Source organism: Microchirus variegatus (genome assembly GCF_963457635.1).
Source record: "Microchirus variegatus genome assembly, chromosome: 2".
Lineage (NCBI taxonomy): Eukaryota > Metazoa > Chordata > Actinopteri > Pleuronectiformes > Soleidae > Microchirus > Microchirus variegatus.
The window spans coordinates 30,613,679-30,630,166 of NC_139803.1; the positions used below are offsets into that span (position 1 = coordinate 30,613,679).

General features: G+C 41.8%; 1 protein-coding gene across 3 annotated transcripts in view; it reads right to left on the bottom strand.

Moving 5' to 3' along the window:
• Nucleotides 1-9,469: 9,469 nt before the first annotated feature.
• Nucleotides 9,470-16,488, bottom strand: part of meis2a (Meis homeobox 2a) — a gene marked incomplete at its 3' end in the record, with an annotated part of 70,414 nt that continues 63,395 nt past the window's right edge. For 2 of the 3 annotated variants that reach the window (XM_083885960.1, XM_083885959.1), the window contains exons 10-13: nt 14,882-14,940; nt 13,412-13,501; nt 12,880-12,978; nt 9,674-9,810 (exon numbers count right to left, since the gene is read on the bottom strand). In XM_083885960.1, coding sequence (XP_083742086.1) covers nt 12,920-12,978; nt 13,412-13,501; nt 14,882-14,940 — 208 coding nt within the window. Of the gene's footprint in view, nt 9,811-12,879; nt 12,979-13,411; nt 13,502-14,881; nt 14,941-16,488 lie in introns of all 3 variants that reach the window. The other variant, XM_083885961.1, reaches the window with a different exon arrangement.

Consider the following 16,488-nt stretch of genomic DNA (forward strand, 5'->3'; position numbering starts at 1 on the left):
TTGACAACACTTTATGCTCCTGGTTGGGAAACAAAGTTGGACTTGTGAGACACGAGCACAGGGATTTTATTGTGCAGGGTGAGATCATGTTCAGTGTGGTCACAACACTCACATATAGCCTTACGTCACAGCTTCTCCTCCTCCTCCTCTTCAGTTAGCGACTATTTATTCACACCAGCTGTAGTGATGTGCTGAAAAAAGAAGAAGAAAAAGTTCTGGACACAAGCGAGAGCTTTTCATCACAGCAGCTTCCGCACTCAAAAAAACCAAGTTGTTCAATGTACTTAAAATAATTGTCAACGATTTCCCTAGAATAAGAAATTCAAATCACATTTTGCCAATGGAAAACTGCAACAAAAATCTCTTGCAGGGCCAAACGTGCAAACTAGATTCTTTAAGAAGCTCCAAGCAGGTAGAAACAAAATGAGTTTCATCACAAGTGTTTGCAGAACCTCAAATGTTTTGTTGGATAGACTCAAGTCCAGTAAGTACATGACACCTTCAATGATTATAGCAACATCTGCAGACCTTCCACCTTTATGGCAAAGATTCCTCAGACTGTCTGATCCACGTTGTCTTCAACATGCTCAAAAACAGAAGAAATAAACCTTCAGTTACAACATGCATCACAGTTTCTGTGGAGAAAACACAGTAGAAACTAAAAGCCAAAAGTACTAGCATGTACTCTCTTTGTGCAGCACTTACAGATCATCACTGTTCAACCAAACTACATTCATGTAATGTTGTATTAAATTGCTATTTTAATGCATGTCTGTTATTTGGTGTTTTGTTCATTGGCTAGCTCCTTAGCTAAAGCTAACCCGAGCTAAGACAAATACACAAAGACCATTCACTAATGCTCTAACATCACAGAGTATATCAAACAAATATACTTACTCACTCAGACAGATATAGATGCCATTTGATGAAAGACCTTGACCTCCAGCACGTTCTCTCGCCCAGAAATTAGTTTGGAGAAGCAGCTTGTGAGCATGTGCAATGCAAGACCTACGGAAACCCATCTAGGACATGATTAGTGCCTGAAGAGGTGATTGTGCAATTCACTCTTCAGCTGCGTGAGTTAAAACCAACATAAATCAACTGAAATGGCCTTATTGTTGTTTACATTCAGAGATACACAAGGATGTGTGATAAAGGAAATAAATAAAAAAAGATATTAAAATAAATAAATAACAACACCTATTATATTATATATTATATTAATTGTTCAACTGATCAATGAAAATGGTTAAATCTTTTTTTTCCTAACCTATACACTTATTAATAATGGCTGTTTTGTTATTATTTATTTATTTATTTATGTATTTATTTATTTATTTATTTATTTATTTATTTAATGTGTTGCTTGATGATTATTTTTAGTTTACAAAAAATGTAAACAAAATGATCATTTATTTATGTATAATAAACGAAAATGACAAATAATCTTTCTTATTATTATTATTATTATTATTTCTACTACTACTGTTTTTAAGCGACATAATGAAGTTGGACCTCTGTGTCTCCTCGTGTATTTCCTCCAGAGGAAATGTTAGTCTCTTAGGCTCCTTCTTTCCTTCCTTTTTCCTCCTCCTTCTCCTTCTTTCTTTCTTCCTCGTAGGCCTTCGTGTCATTCCACTGTTTTGAAAAATAAGGAGAGGTTTTAAGTGCCATCCGAGACGATAATGGTTACCGATTCTATACTTTCAGTGATAATCTTCAAGTGGGCCGTGATTAACGATGTCAGTGTTAGAGTCTGCTCCTTCAGGCCCATGTCTGTCTAACTCTCTCTCTCTCTCTCTCTCTCTGAGATGTTGCGGTCACATATTATGAATAGCTCTGTCACGCGCACACACACACACACACATAAGAAGGGGAGCCGGGCAACAAGTCCCCAGGTGCAAAGCATAATATTGACCCTACAATCCATCTTTATTGATTTTACCATCAACGTGGCCGCCTAATACATGCATAAGGAGCTTTCTACCTGTGAGTAAATATGAGATGAGAGTCTGTAGAGGTCACGTTTACTGCAGCAGGTCACGCGCATGCTCTGGTCACACTGAGTGTGTGTGTGTGTGTGTGTGTGTGGGGGGGGGGGGGTTGTTTTTGTTTCTTGATTTTATTTCTTTTGCCTGAATTGTTTTGTGTTCACGGGGAAAGAGTTGGAGATGTGAGTGCAGAGCTGATGTCACAACACACACACACACACACACACACACACTTCCACACACACAGAGAGAGAGATAGTTTTTCCTTCTATAAACACATTTACTTTGGCCTCCAGAAGGGGTCGCCATCCTGTAATAACAGTGCGCCCGAGGGTGTGGTGAGGAGGGGGCACCCATTCTCTCCCTCTCTCTCCAAAAGCCATTGAACATTTACATTATATTGTGGTTATTAATTAATCTTCGCCTTTAGATATGCGCACATCAATCAATAACCTGGAGACATTTAGAGAACTCTCTCTCTCCTCCTCTCTCCTCCTCCTCTCTATCTCTATCTCTCTCACTCCTCTTCTGTTATTTACAGGTCTTGTGAAATGTCTCACTTTGCTGCCCTCGTCTACCCGCAAGATATTTCCAACCCTCTGTTTTAAAGCTCTCAAAATAACTAAAGGATATTAATAAGAATCAGAATAATAAAACGACAACAACAGGACATGTGAGCAGACATAAATGAAGGGGGGAGGGGGGGGTCCATGTTTTCTCAGGACTGCCGTCTCGTGTGGAATAATGCCAGATTTATTTGTGAATCTTATGGGCTCTCGAGCCATAAAACCGTGATTATTTCACTGGAAAAACCCGGTCAAATGTTGACAACCTCGGGGTCCGCGCGCGCGAGAGAGACACGAGGCCGCGAGCTTCACTAATTAAATCTTAACTGATTGAAATAAAGGTTTCACTACCTCGAGGCTTGACTGTAAGCTGCGGCTATTTCCCTTTTTATTGCGCTTTATTTATTCTGCACTCACACACACAAAAACACACACACACAAAAACACACACACACACACACACACACACACACACACACACACACATATTCTCACACACACACATACACAGGCGCGCGCGTGGCCCCTTTTCTGCCTTTGCAGCAACTTCACAGAAGTGGCCACTGCAATATTCAGCCTGTGCTAATTTACACAGCCCTGTGGCTATGTTATTCCTCTAATTATATATATATATATATATTTTACATCATTAAGATTTATTTTCGCGTGTGTGTGTGTGTGTGTGTGTGTGTGTGTGTGTGTGTGTGAAGGCGCTGTCACTCACTTTTAAAGAAGACACGCGCCACTGAAGTGTGAAAAAAAAAAACCCGCCTCTAAATTCACGAAAATCAGCCATCACCGAGATTATTTATTTTTAAACATTTCCCCCTCAAACTAATCTCTCATTCTCTTCAGTGTACGACAGACCATAATAGTAGCTCCACTTGTATATATGTAGAAGTATGCAAAATAGTGTGCCAGTGTGACAGCATCCTAATGTATGTGTTTATTTTCAAAAAAAAAAATACCGTGGAGTAAATGAGCAGCGACTGCGTTTGGTGAAAGGTCAGTGAACAGGTGAGAGCTTCCTCCTCCTCCTCCTCCTCCTCCTCTGTGTTTGTCTGAGGAGAAAAATAGGAGATCAGAAATGATAAACAGATAATGGAGCTGTCTCCTGCAGACACGTTCATCAGCGGCAAATGGGAGCTGGCGCGAGAGAAAGCCTGTCCGCAGAATTAAAGGCGAAAGAGTTTGCGACATTCCTGCAGGGGATGAGTTGTTGACAATTAAAGAACACACAGACAGAGATGGAGGGAGGAGGAGGAGGAGGAGGAGGACTGACACGCGCGTGTGTGGACTGTCCTGTGTGTTTGTGTGTATTTTTGTTTTTTAAAGGTACAGTATGTAAAACATTACAAACATTCAGCAACAACCAACCTCGATTTTGCTATTATTTAGTTTGTCCATTATGGAAACATGGTTCTCCAAAAAAAGAGCTAATTTTAGGGTAAATAAAATAAATAATTTGTTCATTGTAGCTTGTAAAAAAAATAAAAAATAATACACAATAATAATCTTATATTTGATTTCTGCCAAACAATAAAATAATTTTAACAACATTTTTACACACTGGACCTTTAAAAGTCTAAATTTCAAAGCTTGGTTTCTTTTCTTTTTTTGCTTGTTTTTTTTTTTTTTTTTTTTTTGCTTTTTTTTGTTTTGTTTTGTTTTTGACGTCGTTTTGCCACCACACAAAAATATAATAATTCAGAAAAATAATATTTGTACCTAAAAATCACACCTTGTTTACAGATAAAGTGTTGGCAGCTGTTGTTGTTGTCATGTTTATGTTTAGATAATTATTATTATTATAGTTTGTTTTACCTAATGTGATGCGAATGAGAAAAAAAAAATACACACACACACACATATATATGTATATATATATATATATATATACACACACACACATATATATATAAGCTTGTTTTAACAACAGAAGGGAACGAATTAAAGAAAACACAGAGAAAAGGAGTAAAAACGTGTGAGCAGATGAAGTTTTTTTTTTGCCCCTTCGTTTGTTTTGTTTGCAGAGTTTGCAGAGCACAGATCGACCCTGCCTTTTATTTTAAAAAGAAAAAGAAAGAAAGAAAGGAAAAAAAAAGAAAAAGAAAACAGCAGCCAGAAAGCCTTTTCGGTGGTGCTATAATAAACCATTTTCCCTGGGCTTTATTGATCAGTCACTCTGAGCTAATGTAATTATCCTCATCAATAGGGGGACTGCAGGGAGAATCATTATGCGGTTGACATTGATAAATGATCAGCCAAATGCGGCCCTTTTCTCCCAGGGACCCCCGCCTCTGACCCCCCCCCCCCCCACACACACACACACACACACGCACATGCACGCGCACACTGACACACACACACACAGGCCTACATAACGTAGTCATAGAAACACCTTATGGCAGGAGAAGAGAAAACTGCTGAAATGTTTTTTTTATATATATATATAAAAAAGGAGGGCAACACACACACACACACACACGAACGCACACACACACACACACACACACACACACACACACACACACACACACACACACACACACACACACACACACACGCAGTCCCCCACAGCGAGCCATTTTGGGGAGAGCCAGCTGCAAAGCGAAGGACACTCAGCTCCTGCGCGAGCACGCGCGCGCGCGCGTCCATTTCGGTGTGTGACCACTAAATCCGAAATCAGCGATTTCTTAGAAAGACAACTTTTTCATTTGTTGCTTTTTAATGCGTTTTCCCGTCGCTGTCTGCCTGCAGATGCAATCCCGCGCGTCTAAAAATACACATTTGCATTCCTCACTTCTCTCGCTCTCTCTCTAAGATCTTACACCACACTTTACCAGATGCTGTGCGGAGAAAACAAACAAACAAACAAACAAACAAACACAAAAACAAAAGGGAGCCAATAACGTGAGCATTATTAACAACGCGTCGCCTCTGCAGCGCATTAATTCGCTCACGTGCACGCGTGTAAACTGTGCGTGGACTTTTAATATTGTTGCATTGGGGAGTCTTGCAGAGAGCAGCAGCAGCAGCAGTATTGTGCAGCAGTGCAGAGGGAATATATTCCTGATTTTATTCGTGCAGCAGCAGCGCGGACTGGCTTTGACAGGGAGGAGATGAAGGGGAGGAGTTGTTTAGCGCGGCTGGATCATCCATCATCCCTGTCACACCAAATCGGCAAAAGGAAAGCAGCAGAGGCAATCTACCTTCTGTCTCATCGGGGAAGAGAGGAGGAGGAGAGAGAGAGAGAGGGGGGAGGGAGGGTGAAAGAAAAGAAAAGAAAGAAGAGAAAAAAAACTATTAATATTAAAATCCTCTCCATCCACAGTAATCCTCACGTTTTCTCTCTTTTTCATCTGATAATCTCCGCACAAAACGGAGGACTTCTTCCTTCCGTTTTATCCAGAGAATAATGGAGCTTTAGAAAGAAAAAAAAAAAAGAAAAACAACATGAAGAACTTAACCATTTTTTTTGAATGGTTAAGTAAAGATAATGCATCATTAACTAGACTCCAGGTGTAAAAAGAAACAACTGTAAAATAAATACATGTGTGTTTTCTCTCTCCACGTGGTTTAAGGCCTCAAACTGAGTCAGGGAGAAAAACATGACGCGTGCAGGTATTTCAGAAAATATCAAAACAACTAAGAGAGAAATATTTAAAATTAGAAAACTATCTCTTTTTTAACAAGCGTAAAATAAACGTGGGTATTTAAAAAAATATATATTTTATTTTATGTTTTTAATTGTTAAAGTGTTATTTGGAAATATGTTGTGTTTTTAAAAATGTAATTGTTAAATCACCTTCTTTTCTTAAAAATAAATAATCTGATTAACGAATAGAGCAACAGGCCAAAACTCCGCTGAATAAATGTATTTTTACAGACAAAAAAAAACCTCAACAAAAAATATATTTTGCGACAGAAGCCAATTGAAAACTATATATATATATAAAACTTATAATTAATAAACACATAAATTAGCATGGAAATAAATAAAATCACGCTGATAAAATTATAAACGAAAAATCCTCTGTTTTCGTTGCCTCTATATTATGTGCACTAAAAACAATTAAATCCACATTGTTGTTCTGATTACTTTTACTTATACTTACAGTTTTGTGCTTCTTAGATTTGATGATTCACACACACACACACACACACAGGATGTTTAAGTTAGTGACAGTCAGGGTTCCCCATAAAAATTCAAATTCAAAATAAAAGTGAATAAAATAAAATACAATAAAATAATTTCAGCGCCAACAAAGCAGGGTTTTGACCGTGTGTGTGTGTGTGAAGAAGAGCAGAGATGATTTCAGCCGCAGTGATGTTGTCATATCTGCTTTAAGGCTCTGCCGCGGGCGAACACAAGCAAAGAAATGGAGAAAAGAGAGGAGATCGCCTATCAAAGCACGTGTGTGTGTGTGAGTGTGTGCTCCCGGGTGGCAGTACCAGCTGAGGCCGAGAGGCGGCGCTGCAAAACGACAGAAACAAACAGAGCATTCGCAGAGAGAGAGAGAGAGAGAGAGAGAGAGAGAGAGAGAGAGGGCCAGCAGTGTTTCTCACTGCAGGAGTGATTCCACTGGGGATCAGTTTTTACTCTATTGTTTCAACGACGACAGAAAGTGGATCCATGTCAACTATTTATTAATTTATTCATTATTAATAATTTGATTTTTTATTTAAAAAAGAAGCTAATTTTCATTTCTTATATATACAGGCATATCTAAAAAAGAGTCTACATTTTAATTGTTCCTTGTATTCATTTATTTAATTAGAAAACTGGATTATTGAGGGAAAAAAGTAATCAAACAAATTTTGTGAAGAAAGTTCAAATTCTGCCATTTTAGGTCATGTTTATAACCAAAAGGCCTTTTTCTAAATTTGCTTTAATTTTTATTTACCTCATTGTAATTCTTATACTAACTAAAAAAAATGTTGGAAATGTTAGCTTTTAATTTGCACTCTGAAATAAATGGCTATATTTCAAACAGAATTCAAATTTTTTTGTAATTTTATGAGATTATTCCAGAAGCAAAAAGGCAGCCTAGTTTATCAAATCACTTCCTCCTATTGATTGAAATATGTTATTATAAAAAAATGTAATGACATTAAAAACAACAATGTCGCTGACACGTTGCCAAAGAGCACATTTTATAATAATATTAATAATAATGATAATAATAATAATAACATTAATAATAAACCAGTTCCTTGTATTAGTGATAAAAAGAGATATTTTTTTTACAGTTATTCACACAAAAATCCTCTAACAAAAATCAAAAATGAAATATTTATTACAGCATTTGTGACTGAACACCTTTTAAACATTACGTCACAGTCCTCATACAAGTATTTAATGTATTTTTGACAAAGCTTAAGGGAGACGGCATCTTATCATCTAGTGAGGAACACGTGCTGAAAAAGGAAGGAATTCATGGACATACAATATCAATGCCACAGCAGATCTGAAACTAGCAAAAACATTCTTTTTCAATTGAGGTAAACACATAGAATATCTAACATGAAACAATTAATAGACTGAACTCTGTACGAAGTTTGTTACAATATTCTCTCAGCTTTTTTCCCCCTCCCCCGCCCTCCCCAAAAAAAGCATTGAGTTCATAATTTAAGTTTTTTTTCTTTTTTTAAAAGTTTTAGGTTTTTTGGTGCATCAACCATCAAAAGCTTCTCCAGTGCTGCGCGATCAACGTTTTTGTGTCAGTATATATCGTCCTTATGGCAAAGAATGTTGATCCACAGATGAAGAGGCGCCGTAGGATGTTGCGTTTTCCACTGTTAAGCTTCCTTCAAAAGGCTCTTACCAATGAGAGTCCAGGGTACAAAAAAATAAAATAATATTAAAATAAAAATGTATAAAACCAACACAATCCAGTGCTTGGGCAATTCAAAACGAAGACGTTTTTTTGTTTTTTTTTCCTTAAAACCTACAGGGCAACATTCATTCATGAACCAAAAAAAGAGACGAGAGAAAGAGAGAGAGAAAGAGAGAGGGGCATGACAAATGTTCAAACTGGATCTTCTGCAGAGATCCGGTGTCATTTAGCAGCCTTTTCCCATCATGCCCTGTTCTTATGGGGGGGACAGGACCTGATTGTCCTCTGTGGTTTGGAGACGTTTTTTGAGATGTTCCATCTTCTTATTGTTGTTTTTGTGTGTGTGTGTGTGTGTGTGTTGTTGTTCTTTTCTTTCTTTTGTAGTGCTGTGCTGCGAGACAGTTTCTCCTCCAGGAAGGAGCACACACAGTGTGAGAGAGAAAAGGTTCACCTTTTAATTCTAAAACTAGCTCAGGAAACATAAAACCATGTGATCAAGAAAAAAAAAAAAAAGCACAAGTTTTAACTTATTTATCTATACTTTTTTTTATACTACAGTAGTTATAACTCTTGGAGTCTTTCTGTTTGTGTTTCTTTTTTTAAAAACCTTCCCGGAGTGATTTTTGTTTCAGAAGCGTTTTTTTTTTTGAGAAGCGTCACATGAAAGTGTGTGTGTGTGTGTGAAAAGTGTGTGTCTCTCTCAAATGTGCGCATGTGTCCATCCGTTGCACACATGTACGTCAGAACAGCCTCTGTTGACGTTAAACCAAAAGCCCCAAGACTTTACAAAGTGTTCTTGTCAGCTTGGTCCTCCGTTTGGATGAAAGTAACAAAATTGACAAGTGTTTTTAAAAAAAAAAAACAAAAAAAAAAAACAAGAAAAAAGAAGAGAATCATCACAGCTCATCTGGAATTCTGTTTCTTTAGTGTCAAATTCTGGTCAAAAGGATTCGTCTTTTTATTCTTAAAAATAGTCTCAAAATAGGATTTATCGTGAGCTGCTGCTGCTTTTCTTTCTTTCTTTTTTTTTCACGGTTTTTCTCGTAGTAGCTGCTGCAAAGTTTCCCTTATACTATTGGGCGTGGACGTCCAGGCCTTGTCCTCCAGTACTGGGGTCGATGGGCGTGAGCAAAGGTGGTCTCTGTGCAGACATGGTCATTCCTGGGTGTGGTGAGGGTCCTCCGTGCATCAGCATGGCGTGGGGAGGAGGAGGAGGAGGGTGGTGGCGGTGGTGGTGAGGGTGGTGGTGGGAGTGGGCGTGGTCAGGCAGGTAGGCGTGGAGCGGGGGTCCGTGTCGGAACTGGGAGGAAGGGTGGGAGGTCATCTGGTGAGGGTTGGTGTAAGTGGGTCGGGCCATGCTCATGCTCATAGGACCACTCTGAGGTACATACTCCCCTGGCATGCCTGGCAGACCTGAGAGAGCGAGCAAGAGAGAGAGAGGGAAAAGTTTTTACACAGTCAATAAAATCATTTGCTCAGTACAGCTTCGACCTGCCCCCCCCCCACCACTCCCTCCCTTCTCCATTAACAGGCCTTAATTCAATTTAAACACAACCTCAAGAACAAAGACCTGAGCAGATTTTATGACACTGCCTCGGCGACTACGGTGCTTTTAGCCTCCACAAGTAAAGAGAGACATTATTGCGCCGGGCTATTTTCGGCTATGGTGAGTGGTTTACAATGCCCAATAGCGTTGTGGTCAGGTCTCAGGTTGGGGGGGGGGGAATGATCCTCAGTCATCCACAGACACTGCACAAGTCCTGGAGGATGTGAGGGGGGAAACTGAGCGGCGGTATTGACGTGGAGAAGTGCTAATACTTTTACAAATAGAAGAGTTTATTCCCCGGCTGACTTCAGTGACAATCTCTCTCTCTGGAGAACATGCCTCTGTGAACATATTTGATTTGGAGTTTCTTGCAGGAGGGAGTTATTAAATTATTAAAGACCCAGTTAGCTGCATCACCAAAGACATTAAAAAGCCTGGCCTGTGACCATGAATGAGAGCATTTTAAACATGTGTGTGTTTTGGGGCTTAAGTTAACACACAAAAAAAGAGCAGGAAACAGTAACAAAGATAAAAGGGAAGAAGACAGAGAAAAGGAGGTGGGGGGGTATGTTGATGTCCCTTAAGATGGACTCCACCTCAGCAGGCTGCCATCTCTCACACTGTGACAGGACCCAGGACACAGAGCCGCCTCAGCAGTGCCACTCTTTGACTTTGTTTGTTGTAACCAGGAAGAAAAGAGTCAGATGTGTGTGTGAGCCTGGGACTGGGGTATGGGAACATGTCTGCTCTAGAGGGCCTGGACCTTGGGGAGAGGACAAGTGAGAGCAGGGGGTCCCCCACTGGAGCCAGGGGGCCTGGTTCTGCAGGGACTGGGTCTTGGGCCCAGTCCTGCCTTTGTAACGTGAACCCCTGGGGGATTAGAAGCTGTAATAGGAGGGGAGAGGTCGCCGCAAGGTCACGAGGCATGCTCGCTCTCTGCATTCCTCCACCTTAGTACACTGCAATTAAGAAATTACACAGGAGGGCCCCCGGTGAAGGGGAAAAGGAAGAGGAGGAGGAGAGAGGAGAGAGTCGAAGAGACAGCAAAGGCCAAGATTAATGGCCAACGTCTCATTGGCTGAGAGCTGTGTCATTTTCTAAATACTCCCCTTTTTTTCATGTCAGTTCATTTGAAATGCACGTGTTTGTCAGGGCAGGGTCTCTTAAAACCCCACTACTGTGGGTGGGGGTGGGGGGGTCATAAAACAAATCAATCAAGGTGGGGTATATGATGGTGGTGCCCTCACCTCCGCATAACCTGGAGCAGCTCCTGTTAAAAGGCCCAGCAGATGTTTTTGACACTGTAAGCTGCTAATCTCCAGTCGTGTAAGCTGCATTCATTCCGTTAAGTAGATCTGAGACACCCCCCCCCACCACCTCCACCTCCACTCTCCACACTCACCCCCACTCCTTTATTAACAAGAGTGGTAAAACCATCTGAAGACAATAAGTGAGGACAGACTGGGCCTCTCTCTCCTCTCACTCTCCTCTCCATCTCTGTTCACTCCTGTTATGGCACAGCAGTCCTGGCCATAATTAAGTACCAAACACACCATATTGTGTGGCTGTGTAATCAAATCAAGAGAGGATAATATTCCTCTGTATTGAGCTATTAATGTAATTGGTCATGAAGCATAAAGTGTGTTGCGTAATTAAATAGTCTCAAAATTATATAGCCCTATATTAAGAATTAGCCAACCTGAGCAAATGTTGTCTCTGTGTGGCTGTTTTAGGGAACATTGCTTCCTGATTTTCCCCATTTTTCGAACCCCCCCTGCTGCCATTAGCAAAGACAGGAGGGGAATGAGTGTGAGAGAGAGAGAGGAGGCAGAGGACTAGAGGGGTGAAATGATCTCTGTCGGCAGAACTGCCGCTGTGACCCTTTGAAAAATCCAGTCTCCATTTACATATAAAGGGTTCTTTTAATCAAGGTAAGTGTTATTATATCGTGCCTCATTGGGCAAAGGAGTTTAGGTGTTAAATAAAATCTCTGCTGCCCTGCCGCCTTTGGGATGTGATACGTCTTGGTTTTTCAAATGTCAGCACTGGTGGGAGCCGGCGCGATGGCCGGGCGTAATCAGAATGTCGCCATTTAGCTGTATGTGTGTGTGTGTGTGAGAGTATCTGTATCTGTAACGTGTGAAAGAGTCCCCCCCCCCCTCCTTTGAGAAGCAGCCATGCTTGTGTCTACAAGCTTATAAATTTATTTCACTGTCTCCCTGCTCTTGTCTGCAGGTCAGGCTCGCCCCCCCCCCTCCTTTAAATCGTCTCCCTCCAGTAAAAAATAATCAAAACACACAGCGCCCCCCACCCCCCCCAAACCAAACCCTGAGTGAAGGATCGGCCGTGTCACCCCGTGCCCGTATATCTGGCTCAGGCCTGTAATGTACTGCAGTGTTCCCGTCTTTGCATATAAGATAATTTGGGCATCAATCGTTTGCCGGGACAGATTTATGTCACTCGTAGGACAGTTTCACTTCTCCTTCTTTATCGCTTCACTGGAGCCTGCTTAATTTCTCCCCGTCAGCCCCCCCCCCAACCCCAGGAGATGTTATTTTTTCCCTAAATGTCCAACATTTGCATTCGCTGTCCAGGACTGGGGAGAGAGAGAGTGATGGCGCTGTTGTGATAAATAAATTTCTGCATGCCATGTTGTTGCTCCTGTTGTCTGGCGCCACAATTCGGGTTCCTCTCTGTCCCAGGAAGGTGCCCCCCAACAACCCCCCCCCCACCTTTTTCCCAAGACTTGAATTCATGCTTAGCTACCGCCTCAAAAGAATCTCATGAAAACAGCCCTGCATGTTAGCTCATCACGGTTGATGCTGGAACACCAGGGCGACCAGGGTAAGATGAAGAGGAAGGGAATCAAAATAAATAAAAACACACACAGCCCCAAAAAGTGTAAAAAGTGCAAGGAAAAAGAGCCCAGTACTTACTTCCCCCTTTTTCTTTGCGTTTTGCTTTACAAGATGGAGGTTACATGTAGTGCCATTGCCCATCCATGCCCATATTCATCCCCATTCCACTCATAGGCCCTAGAAAGAAGAGAGAAATGCCAGAAAAAAAGGGGCGGGGTCAGCAGAAGTTTGAATCACAGAGAGGTCAGAGGAGAGCCACGTTTGAGGTTGGTTAGTGTGAGATGAGAAATGGCGAGGGAGGAAAACCGTGAAGGAGTGGCAGTCGTGTTTTAGCTTAGCATAGATCCCTTTTTTTCCACGATGATCACTTGCGAAGGATTTCTCCACATGTGTTAGATTAGAGAACGAAAACAAGCAACACAAGCAGCAGACAGCCTGGGTAAAGAGAAGCGTTATTGTGGTGGTGTAGCACGTGTTAGCTTCTGCTGCTCTGTGCAGAGGTGACTAAATCTCATGCTGCAGACTCAGTGTTGATCAGTGTCGATGATAAAGGAGGGTGAAAAGTGGGCGTGGCAAAGGAGACGGGCGAGGAGAGTTGGCCGCAACTCACCGGCTGGTCGGATCCCCATGTGTTGCTGACCATCTAGCACGAAGCTGCCCATTGGCTGGCCCTCTGGACTGTATGCTGCTCCTTGGCTCACTGAAGGATCAAGAAGAAAACCTGATTGTAGTCAAAACGTGGACATGAAAAAAGGGAGGGGGGGGCCAGGGAGGGGGGAAGAAGAAGAAGAAGAGAAAACACACCAGACAATCAGCAATTGTCCCAGCTCCAGCCCAAACATACTGTAAGACATTGTGCTCATGTTTGTGGACCGTTGACTGACGTGTGGCATGCAAACACCAATACAGTAGGTCCTCATGCACACACACACACGCACGCACACACACACACACAGCGATTGTCATTCAAAACCACTCACAGGAGTCACATTGTTCTTCGACTAAGACAAGAAAGCATGCAGTTTGACAGGGTGAGAAGAATTTCACCCAGTCACATCAGCGCTAGTTAAAGACACGCTAATAACAACACACAATCTGAACGTGTAGATAATCCTAATGCGGCTAAAATCCCTCTGATATTATGAATCATTTATCTGATGATCTGCGATGACATCAAAGATAAAAGTGGCAATCAATTTTCTCCAAATGGTTTGTCGTTTTGTTGATAATCAGTTGTGGTGAACTAATGCTTTTTTTTGGAGACTGCAGAAAAACACACTGTTTTCCAGGGATGTAACGGTATTATCTTGGATAATCTGTAATTTGTTAAGATTAGTGGGAGCCATTAGTCATGCTTTTATTTAATAGAGATTGTTGTGCATCTCTTTTTAAGCACGGCTCGTGTGTTTGAACGATCTCTGCTCCGGTGTGTAGGAATCTCTCTCTCTTCTTTTTCTTTTTTTTTTGTAGATAGGAAATTCGCGAATCAACAAAAACAGCTTTTCTCCTCACTGAGACAAATTACTCGGCTTCTTTGTGGTAATGCCACAGTCAATGAAGCTTAGGGTGACTGAATCATTCCACAGGAGCACAGAGTGGAATGTTTACAACTACACTATGTGTGCCTTTTTTCATAGTCTCAACACAATTTGTTTTATGTAAATTAGCAATGTATAGAAATGAAAATCTCCCTCCAATTTTTGGCTGAAAATCTCACTAAAATTCAAAACCAAACAGCCCCGCAACCCCCCCAAAAAAGATAAAAAATTCATAAATTGCTATTAGCATTTCACTGCTCCTCCTGTGTCCAATTAGTAATTCACAGATCGAGCGCTAATACACCTCTTTCTCCACTTAGACGGGGAAATCTCCAATTAGAGTCAATCAGTAAGAAGCTGAACACATCTCATTGAGAAAATTGAGAGAGGGATGAAGGGAGGAAGTGTAAATGTAGGGGTAATGCTTTATCACTGGGCTCCTGACATGTGCATGCCAATAAAAGCTGTTTTCATGCTGAGGAAAGAAAAGAAGAGGAGAAGCAAGAGTCCACTGTACATGGGCTGGGGTTGAGTTTTTTTACCTGCTCGATTTGACTGGTCAATCATAGGCTGTACTATTCTTCTTCTGGCATTTATGAACCTGGCAGAGAGAAAGAGAGAGGGAGAGAAACAGAGAGAAGAGGGAAAAACAAACATTAAATCACCCTCCATTCACAGCCAGGAAGATTCATCACAAGCCACTACAAAGACAAAACAGTTTTGCATGACTTAATGGCAACATTAGCCACCGGGTCTCTGAGAGAGGCGCTCACAACAAAACAGCAACAAACAAAAGGGCAATTGTGCGCTGACTTGGGAACCCAGTGAGGGATACTTTTAATGTTCCTTATGATCTATTCCCCCTCTTTTAATAAAGCTTTTGATTATGTTTGGTTGCTATGGGCACCAGGGAGACATTCCTCAAGTATTAAGTGCAGCTCGGGCACAGAAGAACCCTCATCATGGCACATCCCTCTCTCTCCCTCCGTCTTTAATAGTTGCTCTCATCAGACACAGGCTTCACACCTCGTGAAGAGTATCCTGTCTCTGCTTCATCCTCCAAAACAATGTTATTTCTGGAGCTTAAGTCAGTAATGTGCTGGATACAAATGGTTTCTTTCATTACTCCATCACTCCACCACCACCACGATTCCCCTCTGAGGGACCCCCACTCTGGCTGCATTGTAGGGGGCTCTGCTCCCCTTCCAGCTGTCTAGAAATGAGGACCAGGCATGGGCCACTTCATGCTTTCACAAGGTATTGTTATGTCAGTGAGCCCATCAATTAAGCTGTCTGAAGTTTTATCACCACCACCACAGCAGCAGCAGCAGCAGCGAATAAGTGCAGCTCCACAAAGCCTCCCCAGCCTGCCTTTGCTCCTGTGGCTTTTCCAGTGTAGAGCCAGAGGTCATTTGGAGGTGACTGCAAGCCAGGGGCGACCTTTTTAACTCAAATGCAAGCTGGACCCTCAGGTCAAACAAACTCTCCACCTTTCCCTTGCTGTTTCTCTTAGCCATGTTCCCGTACTAAAATCATAGCATGGACTTACAGGTAACCACCATGTGGTTGATATTAAAGAGGGGTTTGAAATCACGTGGAGCTGTCCAGCATGGAGTCCTTTGCTGGTTCCAAAAAAGCAGAAGAGAGAGGGAGAAAAAAAAGGCTCCACCGCCCTTCCTAATGTACGAGCCACGGCACCATCAGTACGGCTCAAGAACTGGTCATTAGGAGGCAGCGAGAGCTGGAACCAATTTGGGTTCCTAATCCCCCATGAAGCCCTGATACCTGCCCTTACTTTCTCCAATGAACTTAAATGCCTGTAATCTTCCCCGCTCAAAGTGACATGGTTAAAGGTACAAAATGCACGAAAAGGGAGACGTGGTGCTCATTTTCCAGGGGGGCATCCAGAGTGCAGCTACACAGGGGTGCCACTGGGCCCCGGAGAGGAAAAGATGAAACACATCCATGTATGAGGAGGGCGAATGCAGACTCTGATTTCCTTTAATTGATTTCTTTAAAACATTCAGGAATGGCTGCTGTGCTTAAGATAGAAACACGGCACCTGTATGAAAACCAGCTGAACAAGTAAACAGTAAGACTTTTAGTAAGACTTGTACGTCCTGCTTTCGCCCTCAAAATCACAACCACA